Source organism: Brachyistius frenatus, unplaced genomic scaffold (assembly GCF_029030835.1).
Source record: "Brachyistius frenatus isolate BFR_SWC_R1_liver_20210118 unplaced genomic scaffold, ASM2903083v1 Contig_1, whole genome shotgun sequence".
NCBI lineage: Eukaryota > Metazoa > Chordata > Actinopteri > Embiotocidae > Brachyistius > Brachyistius frenatus.
Genome location: NW_027210600.1, coordinates 1,605,848 through 1,632,500, shown reverse-complemented (window position 1 = coordinate 1,632,500; position 26,653 = coordinate 1,605,848). Strand labels below are relative to the sequence as shown.

At 42.7% G+C, this 26,653-nt stretch overlaps 3 protein-coding genes across 5 annotated transcripts in view; 1 reads left to right on the top strand and 2 right to left on the bottom strand.

Annotated features, from left to right (window-relative positions):
- dhrs12la (dehydrogenase/reductase 12-like a) overlaps positions 1-4,412 on the bottom strand; it is a 9,699-nt gene extending 5,287 nt beyond the window's left edge. For both annotated transcript variants that reach the window (XM_069697698.1, XM_069697781.1), the window contains exons 1-4: positions 4,302-4,412; positions 2,053-2,186; positions 355-437; positions 143-238 (exon numbers count right to left, since the gene is read on the bottom strand). In XM_069697698.1, coding sequence (XP_069553799.1) covers positions 143-238; positions 355-437; positions 2,053-2,186; positions 4,302-4,357 — 369 coding nt within the window. In that variant the 5' untranslated portion in view covers positions 4,358-4,412. The remainder of the gene's footprint in view (positions 1-142; positions 239-354; positions 438-2,052; positions 2,187-4,301) is intronic.
- A 1,701-nt stretch (positions 4,413-6,113) lies between these two features.
- On the top strand, positions 6,114-26,081 carry ap1s3a (adaptor related protein complex 1 subunit sigma 3a). The gene is made up of 5 exons (XM_069690612.1): positions 6,114-6,185; positions 6,427-6,659; positions 8,454-8,562; positions 10,263-10,400; positions 26,030-26,081. The coding sequence occupies exons 1-5, from the start codon at positions 6,114-6,116 to the stop codon at positions 26,069-26,071; spliced, it is 594 nt and encodes a 197-aa protein (XP_069546713.1). The 3' UTR covers positions 26,072-26,081.
- On the bottom strand, positions 10,917-14,686 carry scg2a (secretogranin II a). 2 transcript variants are annotated; one of them, XM_069692292.1, is made up of 2 exons: positions 14,581-14,686; positions 10,917-13,259 (listed from the first exon to the last, which is right to left on the bottom strand). In XM_069692292.1, exon 2 carries the CDS (start codon positions 13,249-13,251, stop codon positions 11,338-11,340), a length of 1,914 nt encoding a protein of 637 aa, XP_069548393.1. In that variant the 5' UTR covers positions 13,252-13,259; positions 14,581-14,686; the 3' UTR covers positions 10,917-11,337. The 2 variants fall into 2 exon arrangements, with proteins under 2 accessions (XP_069548393.1, XP_069548306.1); XM_069692205.1 differs by lacking the exon at positions 14,581-14,686 and adding an exon at positions 14,335-14,429.
- Positions 26,082-26,653: the final 572 nt, after the last annotated feature.

Genomic DNA, 26,653 nt, shown 5'->3' with positions numbered 1-26,653 from the left:
CAGTTAAAAGTAAGACCTGACGGATCTGGCATGATGATGCAGGACAGATTTTCTTACTCTTATTCAATCAAAACACATCAGAGAGGACAAATGAAGCAGGTGCCAGAGCGTAGCAGTGACATCATGGTAGCGTATCACCCACCAGTACGTTGAGGGCCTTGTACTTCCTCTTGAAGGACTCGGCAAACTCCCACACCTTCTTGGTCTCGGACAGGTCCAGGATGTGGACGTAGACCTCCTGTAAAGACACCAGCCACGCAGAATAATGACAAATTTCACATCTGAGAGAACCAGTGAGTTTGTAGGTCGACTGCGTTGTTCTTTTAGTCGGGTGAAAAGTGATTCACACTGTACTTTATTCCCCGTCTCCTTGACGATGTCGGCCCTCGCCTCCTCGGCCTTGTCCTTGTTCCTGCACACCATGTGGATTGTTGCACCTGTGACAGGGATCACGTCATTGTAGCGGCGGAGGTAAATACAATCTGAACACAACATCAACAGACGAGAGGAGTTTAGGATTTATCTAATCAGAAAGGACTGGACTGATGGTACCCAAATGGTTTCTAAAATTCAGCTACAATGATTTAACTATAAAATCCTTGGTTTGAAAGTATGATTTATAATTTGAATGCACTGTGAGATTAAACTAATTGGCATATGCTAATCATCTGTCTTTCATCCTTTTAATTTAGACTCAGAGAACGAGAGACAAAAAGTCTGTCACAGTATTTTTATTAATTAATGGTGTTGTGACTCAATCTGGGCCATTCAGCATGTGTCGATGTGTGTTACGTGATCTTGGGTAAGAGGACAAAAGTCAGAGGCCTTGAAACAAAGCTGTAAAGATTTCTATTTCATCATAGTGAGGAAAATGTTAAGACTTTGACCGATGAGAGGTATTTTTCATGAACTTTGAGTTGGTTTGTTGAAACCTCCATATTATGCTGATCTACATGAGATTAATATCTTTTTGGACAACAGCAGCAGGTGTTTTGTGTTTTACTTTGAGTGTTAATGACGTATTCCTGCCTTAACAGCATCTATCTAATCTGTCTACTTTAAGAAAAATATAGTTTTAGTATTATATATGAGGCCAACTGTCACCTGTACACATACAGCACCATTTGTAGTACAACATAGATTATAGTGTATATGAGTATAACTGTTGCTATATGTACATTTTGGGGCTTATGTGAGAACACGTATACAAGTAAGTGTTTGTGTTACATGTTTATGTACACTTATTAGCCATACAATTAAAACCACTGACAGGTGAAGCATGAAGTTTAACATGACAGCTCAGCTATAATATAATATAATATAATATAATATAATATAATATAATATAATATAATATAATATAATATAATACAATATAATGTAATATAATATAATTTAATGTAATGTAATATAATGTAATGTAATATAATTTAATATAATATATAATTTAATTTAACATGATATAATATTATAATATAATATAATACATTATATAATATAATATTACAATATAATAATATAATTTATAATACATAAATATAAATATGATAACACTAGGCGGTGTTCCTAATATTTCAGTCTACCCAATTAATTTCAATGGGAGGGACAAAATATTAGGAACACCTCTCAGTGTAACCCCACACTGAACATTGTTATGACTGGTCAGTGTACATGTGTATATATATGTGTACATGTGTATATGTATATGTACATGAGTGTGCTGTTTGTTGCTAATATGAAGATGGTTAATGTGTAATTAGTAAACATGCCAGATCAATTTGCCTGTATGTCTGAATATGTATGTATTTGTACAAGTGCAAATATACAGTATGTTCTATAAATGGTTTCTATCTTTCCCTTTTTTGTTTTAATTTTTTTTTTTTGTCTGCATCTTGACATAAATAACAGACATTTCCTTTACTACAACTACAACTACTTCTATCACCGTTTGTATTTATACTAGACTTTGAGGACATCGATCTCAACCCGTGTTGTTTTGTCGTCCTCATATCCGAGTTGATTTGCTGACAAACGGGATCGTAGGAGTGGTACCTTTCTTAGCGACGGCCATGGCGGTGGCTTTCCCGATGCCACTGTTGGCGCCTGTTATCATGAAGGAGCGTCCAGCCATCGACACCTCCAGGTCCTTCTCCACAAACTGCTTGGCGGCCGACAGGTAGGCAGTCCTGCAAGACATCAGCATCTACTGCATTATATCCATAACAGCAGCCTCTCTGCTGCTTCTGTGCATCTATTGTCTCTGCCTCAGTACACAGTAGTGTGTGTGTGTGTGTGTGTGTGTGTGTGTGTGTGTGTGTGTGTGTGTGTGTGTGTGTGTGTGTGTGTGTGTGTGTGTGTGTGTGAGAGAGGGTCAGTGTTCGAGGTCAGCCTGCTTACTGTACGTCTTCTCACAGCTTTACTGTACAGACACAATGAAGGAGAGAGTGTGCCTGGCATCGCCTCTATTGAGGAGGGCTTTGGGGTGAGACTACCGGTGGTGACAACACCATCGGTTTATGTGTGTGTGTGTGTGTGTGTGTGTGCGTGAGAGACCTCAATTCCCCCCTTTGTTTTAGATGCCATTGTTGAAGGCGGCTGAAGGGGGGAGGGAGGGGTAAAGGGAACAGGCGGGCGGGGTGCGACTGAGGTTAAATGCCCGCTCTGTTCGATGGTGTCATGCAGAGAGCCATTAGTGCAGGGTCAGAGCGGGTTGCTGGGCAGCTCTCTGGGAGAAAAGATAACACAGAACAAAGGGGATGAAGGGAAACAATCACAAAAGCACCTCTTCAGACAACTTGGCGTGTTGTATACTGATGAGGAAAGGCGCCTTTTGGGCTGCAATAGATCAGATGGGACGGATAGAGCAGTCAGAGCCCCGTTATTGTCGTACGTACCTCCTGCTGAGTCACTCTGAACTGTGCTTTGATTCATAAATCCGTGATATTCAAGAGGTAAACTGACACGTCCCTTCGGTGATGTTCATGAACCAGCAGGGGACACGAACATCTGCAGCTGCACTTTCACATGCATCAAAATATGTCTGATCCCTTTCAAAGATTCAGTCCTTACGTGACCTTCGACCTAACCTAACCTCACACAGTGATGTTACATATAGTCACTATTTGGTTTGCTCATAATATTACATGATTATTTATGTTGCTGTTACAATCTGACAATTATTCTTTTGAACTAATCTATTGATGAATTGGTCTTTTAAATGTCAGAAAATTGTGTGTAATCCATATCAGTTTCCCACAAACCCGCCACATCTTCGCATGTCTTGTTTTGTCTGAACAACAGTCCAAAAATTCAAAATATTCACTTTATACTGAAATAAACCAGAAACCGGCAGTAAATCTTCAGACTTTACAAGTTGGAATCACAACATTTTTGGCACTTCTTCTTGAAAAACATAATAAATGTCAAGAGTTGCAGATTTATTTTCATGGATTGACTAGTGGATGAATTGACCACTCATCTCAGCTCTGCTTAAAATGCAGTCAACTTGAATCAAGAAGATTTACTGTATTTTCATTTTTTTCGAAAGTCTCTCACTGAAAAGGCATTTCAACAGTTTAGTTGGGGTTCCTTATTTCCTTTCTATTTTATTTTTGATAATCATATTATTTAATCCGTAATGGAGCAGTCCAAATCCCTAATACGGCTTCCAATTGATCAATCTGTGACATTTAAAATAAGAAAATAATCAAATGGCAGCAAAGATATCATTTTCAAGAGAAGCTAGTTTTAATTAATATATTTTAAAATAAAGGTTTTGGTCTTTGTTGGTAACCTTTTCAAATGTGTTAGATGTTGAGATATGAATGTTGGGTAATATAATATAAGAATAGTTTCTTAACATTATGTTTACTCCTATAATAATCAGAAATACAATTAAATATATTTTAATATAATATAATTATGGGGCAAAGAACAGAAAATGACCTTCAGTGTAATATTGGACGATAACATTTGTAGTACCCCCCCCCCCCCCAAAAAAAAAAAAAGGGAGTTATTAGTCGAAGTGAGTTTGTTGAATTATACCGTGGTTATGATGAGTTTACCATCACCTGAGTTATTACTGTGTGCTGATCTAAAAATAATGATCTAATGAAGTAACACACAAACACACACTCCAGTGAGGCTGCACACAGCAGCAGGTCACAGGCTCCCTCCAGCTTTACAAGCACACACACACACACACACACACACACACACACACACACACACACACACACACACACACACACACACACACACACACACACACACACACACACACAGCAGGACAGATGTCTTACCTTGTGAACTCGGTGACTCCCTTCACGAACCAGGCGGAGTTGCGGTACAGAGACATGGTGCTGCTCTGGAAGCCTCTCGCTGTGCAGGACTCACTCCTCCGCTTTTACTCCGGACCAGAACCACGTGGAGCTGCGTTGAATTAACATCAGGGGGGGAGGGGGAGGGGGGAAGAGGGAGGGGGGGGGGGGACGACGACTCGTCCGGCCCCCCCAGCGGCAGCAAGCAAAGTTCATCACAGTTCATCTGAGTGCACCTACAGACCAACATGAACATATCACATTCATCTGGAGGATTCCATGACTTTCCTTACGTTGTAAAATTCACACATTTTCGCCTGTTCTTACATGATTTTTTTTAAGGGTTTATGTATTGGTATTTACATCTCTCCCACATAATAATAGTAATGGGGGTTGCTGTGAAATATTTGGTATAAAGTATAAACTTAAATTCCATTAGACAAACTTGTGAGAGACAAGCAGACGTAAATGAAACTGCTTCCTCGTTCATTTAGCCAACATTTGTATTAGTCAGATAGCTAGTTAGTTTAGACTAGTTTACTGCAATTTTAAACTAGTGTTTAATTAATGTTGAATTCAAAATAACTTCATAATTAAGTACCAATACACTAAAATCTATTAATTGAAATATAAGGCTGACTTAACATGAAAGAAAATAAAAAAATACACACGAAAATAATGTGACAAGAAAATGAAATTGACACCAGTTTACGGTACAGATAAGTACAAATGTTGACCATATTAAATATAATATGTTAATGATTGACACGTCATAATCTTAAATTCTATCTTATAATTCTGACCCAGTAATTGAACATTTTGACTTTTTATTCATACTTTTGACTTCACAGTTTGGGGGGTGAAAGATGTTTTTATTTTGAACACAAGTGGACATATTGCAAATGAAATTCAAGGCTCAAATATAAATGTATTTTCACGCATGCTCAGTCGTATATCCCCGTGTGAGCCAAACGAGCCTCTGACTCTGTTAAATATCCTCCAGCAGCCACTGACTCACCTGTTTGCTTCTCGGCAGCCAATCAGCCGCCGGGTCGCAGCAGGGCGCGGCTCTGACTGGAGAAGGTGCGAGCGCACTGACTTCTGGGAAGGTTAACAATGTCGCTGCATCTCAAAACCTCGAGACACAGTGAGACTTATTGGGCTGTGAGATAAGGGTTGTTGTAAACCTGCAGGGTTTCCCATTCAGCGGCTTCTGGACTTGTTTGCGAAAAAAAATGGTGAGTGTCCGAGCTTGTTTTTTTAAATTACTGGTCGTAGTTTAGTGGTGTTTATGCACTTGGAGGCAATATATTGTGCAGTCCATCCAATGTAATATGTGCTATAATTTCAAAATGCTTTTAAAAAAAATAAATTATTATTATTAATTTTAAGCGAAAGCTCTGCTGGCAGATGAGGGGGTTGTTTTACTTTTTTATTTTTTAATTATTTTAGAAATGCCAATCAGTTTACAGAGAGGACTCCCTTGATCAGAAGTCACGAAGTTGATATTGGCAGAGTTCCTAACTTTTTCACATGTTAAAATGACAGTAAAACAATGTATGCTTCAGTTTCCCCGACTCGTTTCTCTTCTGTTAGGATGACTGAGCCTTGAGCCAGAGAGACTGGCAGCAACGAGGTCAGACAAGCAAATGAATGCAAATCTGTGATGTTGGGTCCATCTCCTTTTGATATTTAATTGAACCGTCAATTCCGTATGGCAAATCAGGAAATCCAGAAAAAAGAAAAAAAAACAAATCAACATTGAGATCTCTTTTCACGCCTGTCTTTCTCGCCATGTCCTGGTTGATCTTGCTGCAGACTGAAGCAGCGCTGCTCGCAGCTCCACCTCGGGGCAAAGAGCTCTCCGTAATTGCCGTTGCACAACACCAGCGGAGTATTTTACTGTGTTTATTGCACCCGGAGGCGATTTCGACGTGTTGCGTTTCCCCCCGGTGACCTGCATTCATGTCTCTGGTTGTGAAATCTAATTACAGTTACGGAAACTTGTGGCAGCCTTGACTCGAGGAGCTGGTATCGCCGTGTGCGTCTGGACACGCGTGTGTCATTTGACGGCCTCCTCTGTTAGTCACCCTCGCTTGTTTGCCAGCCGACCATTTCACCGGTTCCCTTCCCCTTTCCTTCCGCTTCGTGCCCTCTCCAGATCCGCTTCCTGTTGCTGTTCAGTCGTCAGGGGAAGCTGCGACTGCAGAAATGGTTCACGCCACAAACGGACCGGGAGAAGAAGAAGGTGATCCGGGACATGGTGATGCTGGTGTTGTCCCGGCCGCCGCGTACCTGCAACTTCCTCCAGTGGAGGGACCTCAAGATCGTTTACAAAAGGTGGCTCCTCACGCAGGCGCAGCTGCGCTCTGATGATACTTCGTGGTTAACTTGTGCGTTTTCTTCGCTTGCGCTTCAAAATGCACACAGGGCGCTGACACGCCTATTCTCAATAAAGGGAGGAGGGGGGTGGGGGGAGGGGGGCAGTCTCAAGTAGTAAAGGTGTGGATAAACACACAGAATGACCTAGATCACTGGCAGAACCATTGTAGGGGTTGGCGCAATGCATATGTGCTCTCTCCGGGCCTCGCAGTAAAACGCAGAGTTTGTGAAGTGAATAAAACCAGATGAACGCCTTTATAATATAATGGAAGCCGGCCTGATGGCAAATTACAACAACCGCAAGAAAAAAAAAAATACAAACACTTTGTACCTTTCTGAAGTTTTTTTTTAATGGTCAATTTGTATCGAGACCGTCAAATTCTTCTTTGAGTAATGATACAGTTTATATGCCAGGAAATCCATAACAAACCCATTCAGCAACAGAACAGATGAGTGCATCTATAATTATATACAAACATGTATTTGCGCTTGTGTTCAGTGCAGCATTTTTTCGTACATGTTTCTCCTCTAAAATAATTTTTTTCCCCCGAAATTTGCATGGGGACCTTTTCTTCTTCGAGTGCTTGTAATGGTTCCTTAAAATCATTGCTGTGAAAGCCAATTCGTGTCGTAATGTTGTACTGTGAAATGTTAGTGTGTTCAGACCACGCTGCGGATATGACCGAGAGGGTCAAAGTTCAAGGCCCATTTGGTTGAAGTAGTGTGTCCCCATTTTACACAAACTCCAGACTTGTGTTTAGGGTAGCTGCAGGACATACTAAAAGTCAAAACAGATCGTAAGCAATTACAGTTCCATTCATACTACAATATGTTGAGTTTGTTACAGACATAACACTGTCGCTGTAAAACAAAGAAAGAATCCCAAATGCCCAACAGACAGCTTGGTGCAAAGACTTTAATTATTCACTTGAGAAAGAAAGAAAAAAAGAAAAAGAAAGCAGAGTCCACTGTCTGGGTGTGTGAATACAACAGAAGAGAAAAGTCGGATCTTTTTTTTTTTTTTTTAAGTAAAAGCAGAAATACCACAATGAAATTTAAAAAAACAACAACTCCTGCATTCAAAATCTTGCGTAAATAAAATAAGTCCTTTCAGCAAAATATACTCAAAGTATCAAAAGTAGAAGTAGTCATTATGCAGACTGGCTGAGTTTGCAGTGTTTTATTTATCATGTATAAAGTAGTGGAATATTGCTTCACTGAAATGTACGAGTGAGCAGCATTTTAATGTTGTAATGGCAGAGCTCATTTCATACTACTGATACTACGGAAGCGTTTAATCTGTGTGGAAGTACAAGGCAGGTAGGTAGTTACTTTATTAATCCCCAAGGGGAAATGTTTTCGCCACAGCAGCATTTATAGATGCAAGAAAGCAATAAAACAGTAAAAAAAATATTAAATATAAAAATGCACAGTATATACAATAAAATAGAATAAAATAAAATAGAATAATTAAATTAAACTGAACAATAGTGCAAAGTTTTTTTGTTGTTGTTGTTGTTTTTTTTTAAATATAAAATAAAGTTGCATCAAATGGAAATACTCAAGTAAAGTGCTCCACTGTTCTCATAGCTGTGAAATGTCCAGTCTCCTCACAGAGCCTCTCCAGTGCACAAGGTCACACGTTTTTGGCTGAATGAAGGTCAAGGACACACAGATGGCCTTAAACTTGCAGGCTCATTGACGCAGGATGACTTTGCCTTATCATTTGACCTCTATCCTTCTCACCCGCAGGTATGCCAGCCTGTATTTCTGTGCGGGTCTGGACGACCAAGAAAACGAGCTGCTCGCCCTCGAAGTGCTGCACAGATATGTTGAGTTGTTGGATAAATACTTTGGCAACGTAAGTATAGCTGAATGTCATCGGCTAAGAAGAGATCACAGGTTGTTGAGAGACAGTTATTTTAATCATCATCCGTGTTTTTCCGATTCTGTGTCCTCAATTATTCAAGCTAATTAAACCTGCTCAGCATGACTTGGATTGCTTGATTGACACTTGAAATAATGTGAGTTCAACAGGCTCTTTGCGCTCATAACGACGTTAAAGGTCCAATCTGTCTTGTTCGAACAGCTGAGTGAGGGAGTTGAATTCTTAATAAGTCATTTGATTGAGGATAATTTTAAAACTTCCAACTAATAGATAAATTCAGAAATACAATATATAAGTTATTCTTCTGCCACTCACATTTAGACCAAAGTTAACATAGATGGTCTGTCATCTGAGTCACCGGATCATCCTGTGTGTCTCAGAATAAAGGTGATCAATATAAATCTTGAAGGTCCCACAGTGTATAATTTCAGATTTCCATTTATGTTTTGAATATGCATTAAACACTGTGACAGTGTCAAAACACTGAGTCCATGGAGAAATGCACACAGCCGGTATTCAGCAGCTGTGCTGTTTGGACTTTGTGATGTCACAAAGTCACACTCGTGTCCCAGTCCGCCCTCAGCCCGGCCCACTGTCCAATCTATTATGTGGAACACTGAGCGGTCATCCCACCGCGGAGTTAGCAACCTATCAGACCAAAGAAAGGCCGTGATTGGCCTGGGTTAGAAAAGAGTCAGCCAATCAGAAGAGAGGGGTCAATGATCTCAATGTACCTTGAAGACGGACACAAAACAGCCTGTTCTTGGAAGAAATCTAAAAGAGGAGACGTGAAACTATACCGTTTTTGGTTTTTAAAACCACCCCCAAAAAAATTATACAAATTAAAACTGCAAATGAAACACAAGAAAAGTGTAAAATCTGACGTGGACAGAATTCAGAAATGACGGCTCAGAACGAAAACCTATAAAGAAACTGTCAGATTTAGAAGTTGAACAGTTCACTGCAAACATGTTCTTCAGCCTTATATGAATCTGCAAGTCACACTTTAGTTCAAGCCCTCCCACATAGCACTTATAAGACATTTAAACTTTAAATAAAGGTTCATGATTTGGATTCTTGTAATATATTGTAGTCGTAGGCAGATATAAGAACTTTTATAAGGTGTTTATACCCTGCAGTATTTGTCAACTGATCCCATGAAGGCATATTTGATATGATTACCCCTGTGTGATACAGCATTGTCATTAATTATTTGTCCATACAACAGCCTCTACTTTACTTTACATTATCAGTAGTGAAGACAAACGTCTCTCCTGAGAGACTCCCTCTGCTGTCCACGAGGTGCCCTCGCTCCAAAACCACCTCGAGGCTCCGGGCTTCACTTGATTTACAAAAACAATCAGAATGAGAGGATGTTTGTTGGACTTATTGACATTGGCCCCTAGAAATTATAACTGACTCAACTTGACAACAGCAGTTGGGAAGCTGCAAATTTAAAAAGGACAGGGGGAATAAAAAAAAGACCTTTTATTCAAAAATATCTCCAAATTTCTCTTGCACTTATTTCACTGATCACTTTACAATTTCTTTCTAATATTTAATCAGGGTCTGTGCTTCTGTGGCAGGACAGCGAAGAAGCCAATCATCGTTCTCTCACTAATTTGATTAAGGAAGTCATTTCTAAGCCACTGGGTGGTACGTTTGTGTTTCAGGTGTGCGAGCTCGACATCATTTTCAACTTCGAGAAGGCCTACTACATCCTGGACGAGCTCCTGATGGCTGGAGAAATCTTAGAAACGTCCAAATTTGCCGTGGGTGTGATCATGGAGGAGGCGGACACGCTCCAAGAGGTACAGTGAGCTTCAACAACAAACAAAACAAAACAAAAAAAACCCTCGGCTAACGCACGTTTTCTCACGACTCGTATAAAACGCAGCGCCTCTTCTGTCACCGCAGACAATGGAAGAATACATGAGCAGACCTGCCTACTGAGCCGAGAGAAGACGAGGGGGTTTCGCACTTCAAGGCTTAAAGCGAAAGGTTTATTACTCAGCAATATTTTCACGCGGTGACTAACACAATGACTCAGTCGGCATAATGCCGAGGTCAAAGAACTACAATCCTGCTGGTTTTTCTACTTGATTTTGAAGAATTGCAATTGTGTTTCCATTGGTAAGTGCCTCATATTTATTGATCTCAGGGTTGTATGATTGAAAAGAGCTTTTACTTTTTAGAAGCTTTTTTTTTTTTTTTTTTTTTTTTTTTTACACTTGGTATGCTTTTTTTAAGCGTCAGCAGGCAAGACATACTTCTGTTTAAACTGATGCATTGTGTGATGGTGATAAAAATGGAGAAACACTACACAGTAAGGAAAAAATAAAGTCAATGCTTTATTTACCTCAGGTATGTCACATATGACCACATTTAAGAAAGAATTACCAAAAAACACAAGTGAATCTAAGGGATCCAACACTGATTTTCAACACGTGTGTGTTGTGTGTGTGTGTGTGTGTGTGTGTGTGTGTGTGTGTGTGTGCGCGTGTGCGTGTGCGTGTTAGACACATGTACTGCTTGTTTAAGTGTTGTTGAGCAAACCAACTCTCATTAAAAAAAAAAAACATTAAAATGAATGTCTGAATATTTCTGCTAATAAATATGAGCTTTTGTAAATCTACAGAAGAACTAAAGTTGACTGCGATTTTTATTCTTCAAAATACTTTATTTTCACCCTCGTCCTTCCACCAAAACAATATATATTTATATATGTATATGTATCTACAGCCTTATTTATATTCCCGGGGCAGTTTTGGTGTCACTTTCTTCAGTTTCTGGGTTCAGGTAGCTCAGCAGTTTCATCACTGCCTCGTTCTCGAAGCCTTGCAGTTGTGCGTCGCCGCCCCTCTCGTCGGCCTCCCGCTGTCTCTTTTCGTTCGGGCTCTTATCCGCGTCCATCCGATCAAAATACCGCTCTATCGCCTTTTCGACGGGGCTCCGTCCGTCCGCCTCGTCCCGCTTTTGGCTGGCCTCGCCGTAGGCGGGTTTGGGATACCGTGCCAGCATCTGAGCCGCGAGGTACGCCGCCAGTTGGTCCTCGTCCGGGGTGTCGTCGTAGTCGTCTCCGAAGGGAAGGCGGCGCCCGTGCGCGGCGGCGGGTTCCCCCTGACGCGCCGCGGGCTGCGTGCGCAGTCGTGGCGGCGAGCCCTTGTGCTGCCTCTGCTTCCTGACGGGAGACGGGTCCTCCGCGCCTCCCAGACCCAGGATTTTGAGGATCTCTTCCGTCCTCAGCTCTTCTGGGCTCTTTTGCCCGTACAGCGGGCGTCTGTTGTAGAGTTTCGCTTCGGGAATCTTGCGCGTCTTCGTCGAGGAGACCCGAGACGGCTTGTTTTCTGCTCGGGCTAATTCGTTGCTCTTTCGCGACTTCTCTTGGTTTGTCTTGTCTCCGGTTTTGAGCATGTCCACCAGGTCCTCCGGTGGGATCTGGTACTTTTGGGAGATCTGAATGAGCTGGTAGATGACTCTTGGATCGATGCTCTCTCCGTACTGACTCTGGGCCACTCTCCTCTCAGCCCTCTTTTGCTCCTCTTCCTCTTCTATCTCTCTTTTCTGCTCTTCCTCTTCTGTTTTCTCCAGCACTTTCAGGAGGTAGAAGTCCACCAGGTTGGCCACATCATCCGGATCATTTGACCTTTTGACCGGGTAGCTTTCATCATCTTCCTCATCACGGTCCTCATCAGCTTCTTCATCGTTGTCGTCGATATAATCGAGCCCTCGGTCGACCTCGTGCTTGTTGCCCCTCTCCTCTTCCTCCTCCTCCTCCTCCTCCTCCTGTTCTTCTAGCGGACCCCAGTCTGCAAGATCCCCGCCGACGTCATCGTACGCGGCATTCCTCACGTTGAACATGTCATCATCTTCATCCTCATCCTCCTCCTCCTCCTCCTCCATGTCATCCTCCTCGTCCTGGCGCTTATGGAAGGTCTTTGAGCCGGTCAGCTTGTCGAGTTCTTGAAACACGGACTGCAGCGTGGCCAGGTTCTGAGGCGTGTACTTCTCCTCCACGTTCTCGTTGGTGCGTTTGAAGGGGCCGTCGTGCTCCGGCCCTTCCCGCTCCTCTTCCTCATCCCCCTCGCCTTCCTCCTCGTCCTCAAACATCAGGGGCAGCTTCTTGTGAGGCGTGATGCCGCGCTGCTTCTGCTGCACCGCGCCGTCCTTCGCGCCCGCCGCCTCTGCGGCGGAGCGAAGCCGAGCTGGCGTGGAGGTCTTTTCCGTCTGCCGGAGAGTGCTGAGCACGGCCTGGAGCAGCTCTTCACTCTTATCCTCCCGCCCTTCCTCCTCCTCCTCCTCCTCCTCCTCCTCGTCTTTGCCCTGCGTAGGGTTAGAAACCAGCCTCAGCATGGCACGCAGCTTCGCTACGTCGTCCGCGTGGCCGGTGTCGGACTCTGCAGCGAGGGGGCCGTGCTGCCGGGAGTCCACGCCGGTTCTTTGGTGGAGACTCTCGATGTACTCCAAGGCTTTCAGCATGTCCGCATTCGGCGCCTGGTGGACATTTCCTCTCTGGGAGTCAGATTCACCTCCCCGGAGTCTGTGCTCTCTGAGCGAAGCCCCGTGAACGCCGGAGGAACCGAGGCAGAGGAGGACCAAGAGGTTGGCGGAGCAGACGAGGAACGCTCTGCCCGTCGTGGCGGTCTCGGGGAGCGACGGCATGGTGACGCCTGCGGACGAAAGACAAAGAGGCACGTGTCAGCGCTGACCTTCGCACGTTAAGCTAACAGGTTCTCGGTGGTTACCGCTGTGGCATTTCTTAAATGTCCTCCGTTCTCACCGTCACTTTAAATGTCTGGTCTGGTTAGAACGGCGCAAATCACCGAGACACTATGTGTTGAATTTGAGGCTGCGGATCTGCTCTTTCGCACCGGGTCAAACAACACATCGAATCATCTGACCACATTCAGTAGATAATCCTTTGGAAGTATTTTTTTTTATTTTTTTAAATTATTGACATGAACTCTTTTCACACAGCTTGATTTCTTGTTTTAATTTTATTTTGACACTTTTTTTCAGTTGCATGACTTTTTATCTTTGTTGAATAATAATAATAATAACAATGGACAGCCGTGCCTGTAAAATCCTGTCCCCCCCACCCCCCCTCTCCGGTTCCCCGCCTGTTGCTGGTGTTTAAGGATCAGACTGGAGTCATGCCGCCTGTTTGCCAGCAGCAGGAACAGCAGCGGTATTCAGCTCCCGTGCAAATCTCATTAGTCGTCAAATTGCCGCTGTCCGTGAGTCACGGCCCCGTCGTCAAGGTAACCCGGTAAGGCTGGTTTTCCAGAGAAACATCTCCTTTAACCTGAAAATCTATCCAAAAAATAAATAAATCTCCAAACAGCATTTATTTCATTTCCCCCCCCCGAGTCGTACGTCCTGCTGAATCACGTCGTGTTGACACCAGAGGTCCTCCTGATGAAGTCCGCTTACAGGCTCTGATGAAATAGAAGCATCGACATGGGTTTTTTTGGTTTTGTTTGTTTGTTTATTTGTTTTTTGTTTTTTAAATGAAAAAGCCAAATACGAAAATGAAGGTTTGAGAGAGGAACTTTTTTTCCCCCCCAAATAGGAGACGAATAAGAACAATGAACAGACCAGAAGCGACGAGACAAAAAGCATTTGCTGCTATTTTTCCTTCGTTTTTCCGACGTGAATTGAACTCGCCGGACTTCGGAGCCCAGTGAGTCATTTTCTTTTATGAGAAACACTGAAAGTGTTCATGTCAAGCTGCGGAGCGCGAACCGTTTGAAATGAAGCGGAACGAGAACAAAGACGCGCTGCGGGCAGCGACCTCTCCGTCTCCACGTCTCCCGCTGCGCATCAGGTTGGCGAACAGCGACGGAAACAAAAGCCGCCTTAAGTAACTGAAAGCAAAACAACAACAACAACAACAACAACAACAACAACAACAAAAACACGTCCGCTCGTAAGAACGAGGAAGGGGAAAGGTGTTTGGAGGAGCGCGGGGTGCTTCGGGCGAAGTCTTACCTTTGGGATTAGTTTGTACCGAGGCTCGTGAGTGAACTGAGCATCTCTCTGCCTCGCTGCGAGTCTGATTTCAGCACCGCGGACAGCGTCTCGTGCTATTAGAGAAACCACCTGACTCGTGCGTCAGAGAGCGAGGAAGCTACGCAACACACACTCTCTCGCGCGCGCGCGCGCACACACACACACACACGCGCAGACACGCACACGCACATTTACACAACGCGCACGCTAGCAATTAATTTGAGCCAGCCGGAGAAAAGCTGCTTCTCTCTTTGACTATGAACTGAAACCAGCTGCGACCCAGCAGTGGCCGCATTACGGCTTTTGTCCAACTGATAATGAAATAAACAAAGTCCTGTTTAAGCTGCAGTGACTGGTTGAAATAGTCTTCAACATGTCGGGTTTAAAAGCCTGTTTAACACGGCAGCATGTTGCGGACGCCTTTAAAGTCTTCAGACGTGGTGGTAACTGAAGGCAGGCTGCTTGCACTCACTTAATTCTCCTCATGAGGGTTTGTTCTGCTCTAAAAGTACCTTCAATGATGTTCACTTGTTGTGGTAAAGTCTTAATGTACTATGTCTTTTTGATTCGTTCTGTTTTTCTCCAATGACGGTATATTGTGCTCGTTTACCGATGTGACAGACTGCTGAGTGGCTGTTGTCATTGACTGCTGTTGTGTCTCTGCTGCAGCACAGAGGGACAGAGACAGTTAAAGTCCACCGATGACTCACATACGGACTCCGCCAAAGCTCAAGACGGGCGGGGTGACAGAGGAACTGCGGAGGTGTGTGTGTGTGTGTGTGTGTGTGTGTGTGTGTGTGTGTGTGTGTGTGTGTGTGTGTGTGTGTGTGTGTGTGTGTGTGTGTGAGAGAGAGAGAGAGAGAGAGAGAGAGAGAGAGAGAGGGAGGAGAGAGCACTATTGCCGTCAGCGGGTACACTGTTCATGTCTCTATTTTTGGCTGCATGTCAAATCTTGTCTGGTATGGATCAGTGTGTGTGTGTGTGTGTGTGTGTGTGTGTGTGTGTGTGTGTGCCTTGCTTGCAGTTTCATTCATAAATCCCCTTTGTTGCTGCATTTGATGAGCTCCAGCTATCCTCCACTGACCTGCTTGTCTGATATTCAGTGGAGCTTTTCTTGTTTTCAGCTTTGTCACAGTTGCAGTTTATAAATAGTTCTGTGTGTGTGTGTGCAGAAAAAAAGAGGTTTTCAATTCTTCCCTCAATGACTCACAAGCCCCCTGACTGGTGAAATACAAAGTAGCCTAAACAAAATGTGAATAAAGAGGTCCATGTTTTTGGTGAAATTTCTGTCACTATTTCTGGTTTGGAGCTTTTAAAACAACCAAAAGACAAAAGAAGTGCTTTATTGGCCACAGTGAGGAAAAAAAGACTGATGAGTCACACATTTACTCATTAAGGAACTATAAAGGCTCAGTCCTACCACATTCATGACATGAGTCACATTAAATATTTTTGCTTTGATCTCCTTTTTTTTTTTCTTGCTTTTGTTGAAGGACCGCAGCGAAAGCATCCTTCATTAGAATAAAGTCTAATCTTGTCATGGCCGATGTTACAGGGCCAACAGAGCAAAAGAAACCAGGACAAAGGAGCTGATTTTAATCTCATGTCTTCTTCAGCCTAATTACACTCTCCCTCGTGACACACACACACACACACACACACACACACACACACACACACACACACACACACACACACACACACACACACACACACACACACACACAAACACTGCGTCAGTTTTGTACTGATAAAGCGCGAGCTGTCTGGCTAATTGCTTGTGGTTGTGTCCGAGGCAGGATTACTGGTAAACAGAAACCAATTACAGTTCAGATCCAACCCCGTTTCCACTCCCGCCTGTCCGCTACAACAGACGAAGGGCTTTCTCGGGTCAAATGACAACTTTCTTCACAGGCAATTAGCAAATTTCCCCCCTTCTCGTACAGCTCTGTGGTGTGACTGTTTGGGGTCACTTTGTTTTGTTTTTTTGTGATAGTGGATTTAAAACTTTTCCCAGCACAGGAAGTGCTGCACTGTTTGGCTCTTTGTTTGGCTCCCAGTCCGCTCTCAGGGTTGAAAAAAAAAATATTCTTTAAACACTGCACACTGATGAAAATGTAGACGGTACATTCATTTTGTGACCTCGATTGAGAGGATGGAAATGATTCAGCACCATCTCCGAGCTCATGAAACTAAACCCTCTAAAGCTTCTGTTGAGTTTGTTAAGTTCTTTCTTGATCTTGGAAATATCCGCTCAAACAAATAGCTTTCTTCAGGCTTTTCTTATCGTGTGTTTTTTTTCAATAGTGGAATAAATATGTAAAAAAAAAAAAGTAAGAAATCAAAACATGTATACATCTACTGATGAAGACCATGTAATGTGGTTGAAAGCCAGAGTGTGGACATTTAATGGTTCATTTTTGAACCAACACAGATGTGAAATCCTAAAAGTTACAAACTTGTATTTAAACATATTTATCTGGCAATTGTTATGTGCTGATGAAGACCTTTGGATATAGTTAAAAGCTCTGGAAGGCATGAGTAAGTGGACCACGAGTGGGGATTGTTGTGATAAAAGTTGTTTATTCTTCATATTTGAACATTTTTAATGATGGACTGGTGAAATCCCTGATGACGGTGTGCAGTTCTGGGATTATGGGTACATCATGCAGTAAAAGGTGCACTAACCGAACAGCCCTTTAATCAGATGCTCATCACGCCATCAGCGACTGGAGCCATGATTGTCTGGATTTTGGAGCAGAACCGATTTACTAAGCATGTGGATATGACTGTACCTCTGCAAGTCAGGTCAAAAATGCGCTCTTTATCTCTGCAGCCTTTAGACGCCTTAAATCCTGCAAGGCTTTCTCAAGTGTGATGAATAACCCCTAATGATGCCATCAGCAACTAAATTTGTGGAAAAATAAAACAAAATCCCAAACAGAATAATCCATTCTGCCTCGTCATGACTGGGTGTGATTAATAAGATTTAATGGACAGTTCAGAAGTTGTTGAATCCTAATTGGTGCACAGAAGTACAGTGACAGCAGCTTTCATCAGCTGAGCCCGCCCACTTCAAACAGCACAACAGATACTCAGTTCCTCTTCTATAAAGTAACCAAAACCCTTTTAAATTCTTGCAAAAAAAATGTGCTCACGCAGGATCCCATTGCTCATGCTAAGCAAATGACTCAGAGGACATGTTTTTAAAATACTAACGGTGGTGTGTGTCATTTTGAAATGAGTAAATCCTCATGTTTTGGGGTCTCAGACCCATCAAAGCACATGAGTACCTTTAACTAAGTGATCTTTACACACCAGCGCTCACCTCTCCTGGTCGAGAGCTTCTCACCTTTTCCCTCCGTGTGTTTGTTCCCTGGCGACTGACCGGCTGCTCCCCATTCCTCACCACAGGGCCTGACAGCCAATAATTCTGCTCCTTAACTCGGCTTGTCAGACGCTTGGCAGGAACAATGTAGAGACCGAGTGAGAGAGGGAGGTCGAGGGAGTGGTTGTGAATGGAGGTTTGACGTCAGCCTCTCTTCTGGTCGTGTGTGTGTGTGTGTGTGTGTGTGTGTGTGTGTGTGTGTGTGTGTGTGTGTCTGTGTGTGGAATGGGTGTGATGCATCAATTTTTTTTTTTGCTTTTTGTGAAACGCGAGATGTGGCACCAGACTGTCAGAGTCTCTCCGAGGCATTTATAGCACGCCAGGGCAGATTTACAAAATGTCCCCCACCGCATTTCTCACATTTCTCTGAAACGATGAAAACAATGAAGTCACCCGCTTCTGAAAACGGCATGTTTACAGCTCTCACATCTGTCTGGGAGGTTTACACATGACTGCAGGAGACCGAGTGTGTGTGCTACTGAGAGAGTGAGAGAAAGGGATCAAACAAAGAACAGAGAGCCTGAAATTCATGAAATGTTGTTTTTGTTAGCCATTAAAAGACCACAGAGTACTAATTTTGAAGAGCTTAGCCCCAAAAACACAATTTATGTTATTGTGTCCCACATCATTTTGGTGTTGTCTTTGTTGTTCAGATGAAAAGAAAAGACCCACTGCAGGAGCATGAGTCACTCGTCTACTGATGCTTTGTGAGGAGAATACAGCGGAAACAATCTAACGGCTTGGTCTGTTTATGAAATTTTAAATGAAATTGGCAGGACCGCCAGCACGTATAAAGAATTACAACAGGAAGCAAATGATACAGGAGGGGTTTGAACACATGTTTACAGGTATAACACGCAGATAATAGAGCTGTTTAAAGCTCCAAAACGCCAGTAAAATCCTCAGTTGTCCATTCCAAATCAAACTTTTTGGAAAGCTCTGGTCGCAGTTCTCCACGACAGGCACAACATTCAAAATGAAAATCTCCCTGTGTGCCTTTAAAAAAAAATGCCAATTAAACTGCCGGGTTTTAATTACCAGTCAGAAACACCCACTCCTCCCAGCTGTAGACACTAGATGCTTAATTGTTCACTCAGAAATCGCAGCTTTAGTACTATAGAAAGGCTACAGATGAGCTCTCCTGTTTTGGAGGAAAAATGGAGGTCAATAATGACGCAAGAGCTGGAAGTCAAGGAGTGAGAGGAAGAGGAGGAAGAGGAGGGCAGACAGTCGCCTCAGATGAGATGAGGGAGGCTGAGAAGAGAGTTCAGCCCAACCTGAGCCACTACACGGTTGCATCAATCACATGTACATCCAGAAATGAGAAGTGGTGTCTTCACACTTTGAATTAGGAAGAGGGACACATCAGGGTTCACCGCTCAGCCCTCTGCTGCTCTGCCTGGTGATGACAGCTTTCCTGTGGGGTCATACAGTGGCTCTGCCCATAAAGTGGCGTTATATGCAGATGATGTTCTTCTGGTTGCAACTGACCCTTTTGATATATTTATTTTAACTTCTGAATACTCATACTCATCCAACACGGCCCTGATCTCATCTGAGATGACTGTCTCTCCTCCTCTTCCTCCTCTTCCTCTCACTCCTTGACTTCCAGCTCTTTCGTCATTATTGACCTCCGTTTTCCCTCCAAAGCAGGAGAGCTCTTCTGTGGCCTTTTTATAGAGTGAAAGCTGCAATTTCTGAGTGAATAATTAAGCTACTAGTGTTTACAGCTGAGGAGTGGGTGTTTCTGACTGGTAATTAAAGCTAGGCATTCAATGCTTTCCAGAGGAAAGCCGAATGTGAAGCAGACATTGTGCTTGCAGTTTTGCAGACTCAAAGTAGTGATATTGTACATTATTATCAGGTTTCAGTAATTGTGTTTCCTGTTACATTTGTAGTGTGTCAACAGCTGTGAAAAACTGTAATAATTCTCTTTGCATGACAAATAATCAGAGCAAAATGAAACGGGGAGAACGACAAAGATTCCCACCGCTGTCTGCGTGCTTTATTTACAGCAGCAGTCTTTACTTGGTTGATCAGAGTGACTTTGACATTGGTGTTGCTCGAGGTACCCGGAGGTAACTGGCAGTGTTTGATAGCAGTGTTTGAGTCAATGCTGACAAATTTACAGACAATGAGAAGAGACATTAATTATTGATCTGTTTATATTTTGCACATTTTATTCATGAAAATATAGTTTGTCTATTTATGTATTTTATCTCACCTCTCATTCTGGGTAGTTTGGCTTGTTGGGGATGTTGTACCATCATACTGTAACTAAAACTTCTAGAAAGGACAAAGTGTCTCATGGTTCCTATAAGACAATGTTTTTTCCAGTATTCACCACCTACTCACTTGTGTCTATTTTCGGCCACTCTTGATCAGCCTTGTCACAGCACATCATACAGCAACATGGCTTTACCACAGTAATGGCACAATTGCGCATGATCTTTCTTCTCTGATGTACTCCACGGCTCTTTTTCTCTCTGCTTTTCTTGCCCAAGGCAGCTGATAAGACCAAGAAATGGGGGGAAGATTACAAAAAAAAAAAAAAAAAAACAGATAAAGAAAGTTTCTGAGGAGATTATAAGGAAGAGAGTTTCTAGTCCGCTGCATCTTAAAGTATTAGCATCTATTCTCAAATTATTGCTGCCGAGTTACACTGTTAGGTTCACTGACTTTTGTTGAGGACTATATAGAAAAAAAAATCCTGTCCACACTTTGGTTATGAAATACATTGCAGTGTCATATTGCCTTTTCATGGTCCTGGACTTTGATGTTGCTGCTTTTGAATAAGGCCTCCGCCTCATTCCTCCATGTTAAAGTCACAGAGCAGATTCTGTGTGGTCGGCACGTAAGGGAATATTTGTTGTTTACCTCCTCCTGAAAGACAAAAATAAACCTGCCCCTCCCGCCTCAGCTACCCCACCAGCATCTCTGAGAAACATCCTCCTGCTGCTGTGACACATCAGAAAGCAGCGGGGACACTTGTAAAGGAGCAGAGGGCTAAAGAGTGTGGAAGTTTTCTGAATAAACCATCTTGCATTGCTAATGTAACATTTATAAGGAAGAGAAGGAGATGGAGAGGAGAGGTTGACCTTTTATGGTTGACCGTTTTGTGTGTATCTGCAGGGATAAAACCGAAGCCTCAGTTTGAGCTCCCAGACTTGATGGTACGCTTGCAGGGAAATCCCCCTCTGCTCCTGAGCAGGAGTGGATACCTGTGAGACACCATCTGAGCTCCACTTTAACATTGCTGAACCAGAAACATATAAGGATGGAAGTAAGTAGAAGGTACATTGATGGTGTGAACCATTGCACCTTGATTCATAGACAGTCTACGGGTGACAGGACAGCAGGGGGACCGGGAGAGGAACCCCCCATGTGCGTGACAAAGTGTGGGTTGTCATTGTCTAGGAACCAAAGCCAGCCGTTGCCCCACCAATCACAGCCTCGTACCTGCACATTCAGATTTCCATTCACACCTAAATGCACCGCGTGCGGATTTCATACAGGAAGGAAACATTACAAAATGAAAAAAATGCTTGCTATTTTCGCTGTGGTGCAACAACAGTGTGTTTTGATTCCCCTGCTGTTCTGATTCTGGCTTCTTCTCCATTGCATCGGTGTGTAGGGCTCATAGGTATTGCAGTCTTTCGACTGGCCCACCACGCCACAATAACATACTGGCTTAAAACCTGGGGTCCATAACATAAACATGTCACATTATCCAGGAGTGTGTTGGGGTGTAGAAATATTCACTTTACAAAGTAATCCATGTATGCTTGGACCTGTTGACTCCACGTTACATTGGAGCATCACGGTTCTATGATGTTGACAACAGCTGTTCTGTGTCAGACAGAAAACTCCATTCATAAAGCAGCTAATACAAACATAACAGTTATTTCATGTCAGTGAGGTTATCATGTAGTCCCCATGTTAGGCCCATGACATTCACAGCCGATCATGTTCATGTGTGCTCTCTCTAATAAACAGAATATGAGATGAGAACCAATTTCTTCCTCTAGATTGTCTATTCTGGTCTAATTTGTTTTCCAATTTTGGCATTCCTGTTTTTTGTACTTTTTTTTAGCTCTGGATTTAAAAAAAAAAAAAAAAACACTTTTCTAAAAGAAAAAACATTTTGCAATTCTGTTTTAACATTGCACCACATTTCAGAAGAGTGAATCTCACCTGGCAGGACACCAGGATCTATATTATTTGTAGCAAATGTACAGGTTTTTTTTCCAAATCTTCCCGTCAAAAAAAGTTGCCATGTTTAGTTGGCTGTTGATCACAAACAGAAAATGTAAAAAAAAAAGAAAAAAGAACGTGATCTTCATGATGAGCTTTTGCGCTAACGGTGATCCGTCTGCTTGTGAGCACAGGGACAAATCTGAATGTGCAGCATCAATGGAGGGAAACCTCTGAACGTGTGGGAGTGGATGTCGGGGGAGGAATGGTGAGGATGTCACCACAGAGCTGCAGATAGCAGCCAACATAACGTAAAGCAGATCTCTCTGCACCAAACTCCAAACTGTCTGAGACCGCAGAAGCAACAAATCTCAATCACTATTTGTGTTATTTTATTTTGTTATTTTATTTATTACTATTATTATTGTCCGCTGAATTTTGGGGATTAATTTACCCATTTCAGCTTTGTTGCACTTCTTAATTTGCAGCATCTACAACCTTCCTTTTTTATTCCCCTTTAAAAAAATTTGTCTTCAGATCTAGTATCTGTTGCTTCCTGTTATTGATTCTCCTCCTGATCCTGGAGCTCCCACTGCACATATCTCTTGAATCATTTATTATCAGCTTTTTTCTTTACTCAGGTCTGAAGAGATGCAATCAGTGTCCTACTCTCTGGCCTTTTACTGCCTGTTATACAGATTCCCTTGTAGCCAGAAACTAATGCACGGGAACTGTAATCCTGCTGTGCTCGTGGAGAGTTTCAGTTGATTCATGTGTTGTCATTTGAACAAAAAATTCATACTCTGAGGAAGATCTGTCGGGAATAAACATGAATTTGATGTACTGATTCAAAAATGTTGTCAGTGTGAGAGCAGCGAGCAGGAATCTCTCATCTCTATAAGAATAAGATCTCCCACCTGCAAAAGAAATAAAGAACATGCATGTGTTCTTACCATTGACCGTATATAAAAGTGGACGTAGCCTCTGAGTCGGAAGAATGAGGCCAATGTGGACGTCCTTAAACTACAAAACCGAGTGCCACTAGAGGTTGGCTCCAAAAGGACTCCGGCTCCATAGACTCCCACTGAAATAGTCTCATAAAATACAAAGTGAATAAAATGTCTCCATGAGTTATCTCCATTTTGCTAGTTAAAGTCACTCTTTCTTCTTCTTCCAAACCACTCTGAACTAGGAAGATGGCGCCGCCCAAAATCCGAACTCGAGGCTTCATAACGGCCGTTCACAAACCAACGGGGGACGTCGTTGTTGGTTACCGTTTGTTTTTTATTGAATATGCTAATGTTTTCTTATGTATGCGCCAAATTTTGGCAATTAAGTCAAAGAAAACTGATACATGGAAATCAGCAGCGTCCTACGGAGATTTATTACTGCAAACCAACTGCGTCCCAGGCAGGTCAATCAAAACCGTTATGCCCCCAAGCACATCTGTCTTTGAGGCCTAATAGCTAATCAATGATGGAATTATTTTCTGAAAGACCACCAGAGAACGGATCAGAAGGAGCGAGATTACAGAATGACTTGTGGAATTTTTTTTTACTGACTTGGCTTTTTATTTGAGGAATTTATGCTTTATGCATTTATGCTTTATGCTTTTCTATTGGAGCCGGCCCCTAGTGGCCCTTGTGGCACTTGCACAAAATGATTCAGATTTCAGCCCTGGAATCTAAGTCCATTTTTATATGCAACTCATGGATACCTGTTGGTTTCCTTTAAAATCCCTCCACTCCCTCATTGTCCTCACTTCAGAAGAATTAAAAAAAGAAAACGTTTCAGTCACAATGACAACACTCACCTCATGAAAGCAAATTGCCACTTCCAGTAACCGTTGGTTACCCCTCCGGCTGGCAGGTGTGTTGTCCCACATACAAGATCCAACCACCTTTAGTTAATATTTCCACCTCACTTCTTATCAGATGGATCACAGCTTCAGGAGGCAGAGCTCTCAGTGAAAGTCAACATCACCACCTGAAAGCTGAGCTTTCACCCCGCTGGGCTCCAGCCAGCTGTTGACGGATGAGGATGTGCAGGAGGTTCAAACACCCACAATTCACAAAATATTCATTGTTAATGAGTAATATTTTAAATCATACAAGTTTTATTGATAACACGGACAATTTACCAAATATAAATATTATGCAAACAGTTCTTATAGAGAGATTGAATACAATATTTGCTAAGGTGGACATTTTCAGCCACTTTGTAATACAGTACATCTCTTGTCCACTGTCACAATATGGTGTATTCACAAATACTAATTCAACAACATAAGCAACAATAACTAAAAAAAAAAGCACCGTAGCCTCAGACAGATGTCTGACAGTCCTAAAAACGCTCCATGCAGTGCCACAGACTGCATAATATATCGAAAAGCTGTTTATTTGATTATGTGATGAAAATACATGACTATGCAAGTTGTGTTAACATTTGTTAGGTTCTGGTCCCTGAATGCCACAGTTATTCCCACTCTAAATGTTTACAGGGTGTCCCCATGGTGGAGCAGCTTAACATCTCCATGACTGGACATTTTCTGCATGTCATTGTCCACTCGCTTTCTCTTTTCTGTCAAATATAACAAAGCAAAAATGGCAATAAATTCAACTTCGAATTTCCGTAATCGTTTGAAGGGATCAGTCTGCAGCAGCTTCCATCCTCACTGACCCACTCTGAAGTTTCCAGTGTGACAGTCCATCTTCTGGACCTGCCAAGGACCAATAACCTGTCGTAACATGTGACATTCACACACAGTGTGACGCTTCCTTTTGGGCACTGAGTGTCTGTCGTACAGGAGTAACGGCTGCATCCAGCTGATACATAAAACACTTGATAACTGTCCACGTTTTTCCAGCTCATAAGAAGCTGTAGAGATATTACGGTAAAACCAAAGTAACTAAATACGTTACTGAAGTACTGTATAATTTTGAGGTACTTGTACTTTACTTGAAGCGACTCTACACTTCCACTCCGTTACATTTCAGAGGTAAATATTGTTGTTGTTTTTTTAACTCCACTACATATACTGTATGAGTAGCTTGCTTTATGTTTTTATTTTGTACAGTAGATTCATGTTGAACAGACAATGACAGCAACAAGGGCACCAAATATTTTGTGTCATGTCATGTTGTAGCCAAACTGTGATCATTTATTTTATTATTCATCATGCAAGTATATTGTAACATAATTAAAAAGCATACGGTATGTTCATAGACTAATTCAATTTAGTTGTTTGTTTTTTTCACTGAGACATAAAAACAGGTAAGTGTCCCACTATGGTTCGAGGCCAGGACCATGGCCCAATCCCAATGTCCACCCAAAACCCTCACGGATTTACAGTACTTGACATCACACGTGTGCACAGCTGTAGTGCTCGAGCGTTAGAGTTCACAAGAGCTGAAATGGTAGCCTGCCTGCGTTGACTATCACTCACAGCTTCAGTCTTCTTCGCTGTGAATACAGTCTGATAACTCGGCCTGTATTAGTGTTTGCACAGACCCTCTAAAGGGCGGACCTCAAACTCCATAAGTCGGGGAGGGTGGACATTGGGACTGGAACCATGCATGCATTTTATCCCCTCTGATATGTACTGATGGCAGACGAAGATGAATAGCAAGTCCCTGCAAGACAGACAGCTATAAATGCCCGAACTGCAATTAACCAGCAGGTTACATACATTTTGCAGTCCATGACATTATGCTAAATATTGTGTACATTTTTAAATGAGTAAATGTATACACCAAAAGAAAAGGCCTGTAATAGTGTGTATTGCATTTTCACTTCCAGTTTCTATGTTTAATTTTTAAATTTTTGCATTTCAAGTCTTTTGTACAGATCCAGTGTTTGGCCCAGAGGCATGCTCACAGTCAGCAATAACCAAACCACAGAAGATCAGTTCAGGAAACAGAGAGATCAGTTTCAACTTCCTATTAAAACCTAAGTCACCTAAACCAATGAGTGATTCTAATTCCAACCAAATACAGCTGATTCCACACATCGGTCCTTCGTGCAGGCTGGATATGTGATGGATTGAAGTCCACGTTCACATTCAGTGGTTGTGGGTAAAATTGCAAAGCTTTTGTTTTGGTTTATCCAGTCCTGCCCCTTGAATGTGATGATGAGCGAAGACGAATTGCTCCTTTAATTGCTGGTTAAAGTTGCCCTCAGGGTTGCCGCCTCAGCGGTTGCTAAGTGCCCAGAGAGAGACAGGAAGCAGCATTAAGACTGCGGCTGTCTGCTGCATCCATCTGTGACATCCAGTGGGTTAGGGAGGGGGGAAGGGAGGGAGGGTGGGGCCTCTGGAAGAACAGCCAGAATGACTCATAGGTCAGATCTGTGCTAGTGAACGAGGAGGCGTGTGTGCGTACCTGGGTGTGTGTGCAAAATTACATCTCTGCATTTGCACATTATGCAAAATTGTGTTAATTTGTTTGGGAGGGAGAGCAGCAAGCACTCCGG

Bases quoted from the DNA above. Each gene is read 5' to 3' on its own strand.
- ap1s3a (XM_069690612.1), top strand. From the start codon at position 6,114: ATGTCCTGGTTGATCTTGCTGCAGACTGAAGCAGCGCTGCTCGCAGCT. The intron at 6,186-6,426 runs GTAATTGCCGTT...CTTGTTTGCCAG, and splicing joins CTCGGGGCAAAGAGCTCTCC to CCGACCATTTCACCGGTTCC. The intron at 8,563-10,262 runs GTAAGTATAGCT...TTTGTGTTTCAG, and splicing joins TGGATAAATACTTTGGCAAC to GTGTGCGAGCTCGACATCAT.
- scg2a (XM_069692205.1), bottom strand. From the start codon at position 14,413: ATGCGCAGCGGGAGACGTGGAGACGGAGAGGTCGCTGCCCGCAGCGCG. The intron at 13,260-14,334 runs GTTCGCGCTCCG...TTTCGTCCGCAG, and splicing joins GTTCCGCTTCATTTCAAACG to GCGTCACCATGCCGTCGCTC.